Source organism: Echinops telfairi, unplaced genomic scaffold, assembly GCF_000313985.2.
Source record: "Echinops telfairi isolate 266 unplaced genomic scaffold, ASM31398v2 ScPeMD7_21;HRSCAF=78, whole genome shotgun sequence".
In the NCBI taxonomy this organism is placed as follows: domain Eukaryota; kingdom Metazoa; phylum Chordata; class Mammalia; order Afrosoricida; family Tenrecidae; genus Echinops; species Echinops telfairi.
Window position 1 is genome coordinate 17,814,660 of NW_022103918.1, and position 1,931 is coordinate 17,816,590.

At 54.0% G+C, this 1,931-nt stretch overlaps 1 protein-coding gene across 1 annotated transcript in view; it reads right to left on the bottom strand.

Moving 5' to 3' along the window:
• Positions 1-207, bottom strand: part of IPO8 (importin 8) — an 87,231-nt gene extending 87,024 nt beyond the window's left edge. Inside the window, exon 1 of the mRNA XM_004700002.3 lies at positions 35-207. Within this exon, the coding sequence (XP_004700059.1) occupies positions 35-118 (84 nt within the window). The 5' untranslated portion in view covers positions 119-207. The remainder of the gene's footprint in view (positions 1-34) is intronic.
• Positions 208-1,931: the final 1,724 nt, after the last annotated feature.

A 1,931-nucleotide genomic window follows, 5' to 3' on the forward strand; every position in this document is an offset into this window, starting at 1 on the left:
CCGCGGCCGGGGCGCGCCGAGGCCCGCCGCTCACCTGGTTGAGCTCCTTCTCTGCCGCAATTCGCAGCTTCGGGTCGATAGTACCTTTCAGCGCCTGGATGATCCGGTTGAGGTCCATCTCCCTGGGTGGGGGCTCCAGGCCCCCGGCACCCTACGCCAGACTGCCGCTTTAGTCCGCCTTCTCCCTCTCTTAGCCCCCGCCCGGGACCGCTGGGCTACCTCACTCCCCACTCCCCGCCACCACCTGCAGCCACTTGCTGCGCCACTCTCACTCGGCTGCGGCCCCGGTCTTCCCTCGTTCCCCCCCACAACTCGCTCTCCATTCACCCTTTTACGACAGCGGGCGGGAGGCGGGAGAAGAGGAAGCGGCGCCTGCTTTACGGCGCCCTCTTCCCCCGGGCGTAACGGCACAGCCGGGCTCCCTCAGGCGGCCGCCATGCTGCACGGAAAGGCAGCTGACTTGTGCCGGCCAGTGCCGCCATGCTGCTGTACGGAAAACAGCCGCCCGCCTCTTCCCAGCAGTGGGCACGCGCTGACTCCGCGTCTCCTCCCAATGTAGTTAATCGCCGCTTCTGAATTAAGCGCTTCTGGAAGCAATGGCACTTTTTGTGTGTGTTCCGGCTGTGCCCAGCTGAGCTGTGACAGCGTCACCCAAGTGTGTTCCAGGGACGACTTGAGATCACCGAGTCCAGGGTTCCCTTCGTTTGTGGGAGCCCACATTCATTCCTTTCACTGAACATTTGTGAAACATGTATTTTTTGAACCCATTTTCTAAGATACGAGTTACACGATATAACAAGGTAAGAGCAAGATGAATGTATGCAGGTTGATAATGTAAAGCAACAAGCTGGTAAAAGAAACAAAAGGAAATAGACTTACGAAGTAATGAAACAGAAGTCCCAGAAACTGATATCTGAGCGCGTGGGCAAAACAGGTGAGGGGATGAGCGCTTTCCGGGAGCAGATGGAAAGACTCACTGCCATGGTGGAGGAGTGGATTACCCACTCAGCTGCTCCCCACAGGCTCAGCTGTTGGCTGCTCTGGGAGGGAAAGCTAAGACTCTACTCCTGTAAAGATGTAAAGTCTCTGAAACAAAACCTCACTGCCATCAAGTCAATTCTGACGCATAGCGACCTTCTAGGACAGGGTACAACTGCCCCTGTGGCTCGTAGCTCTGTGCAACCAGGGGCTGGTGGTTCCCAAAGTGACCTTGAGGTTAGCAGCCTAGAGGACTACAACCACAATGACACCAGAGCCCCTGGCGAGTAAAAAATCAGAGGGGGCTCCAGAAAGTGCGTGGGAAAAGGGAATTCAAAGATGTCTTTTCCGTGGACTTTTTGAAGGCCCTTCATAGGTGTGTGGCAGACTTGGCTTGGGGCGAACCCCTCTGCAGAGACAGCAGCCCTCTGCTCCGTGTGAAACCGCTTGGCAATGATTTTAACACGTCTCTGATTGCTCATGTTACTCTAGTGGTTGCACAGTGCGTCTGCGTTAGGCTTAGTTCGAACGACCTTGGGAGAAAGATGAGGCTTTCCTTTCCACGCCTGTAAACAGTGAGTCTCTGAAACGCAAGAAGGCAGTTTTGAAGCGGAATCGACTTGATGGCATTGAGTTTGGGAGTTTTTCCATCCCGTTGGCTGCTGTTCCAAACCTCAAGCCACTTCTCAAACTACCAGCTTTCCCCTGAAAGCCCTCCAGATGAGCAAAGCTATCAGACTCAACTCGTTCAGCTGCATTTTCTTCTCCTTACCCCTTATTAGAAGAGCCCTATTGAGCTGTTACCTGCAAGGTCAGTGGTTTGAACTTTCCAATTGCTCCATGAGAGAAAGCCGAGGCTATCTATATGCTCCCATAAAAAGGTCAAAGCCATCAAAGAACTAAAAATCAGATCAGGGGGTGCCCACCTTCCTGATATGATCACTGAAAACAAA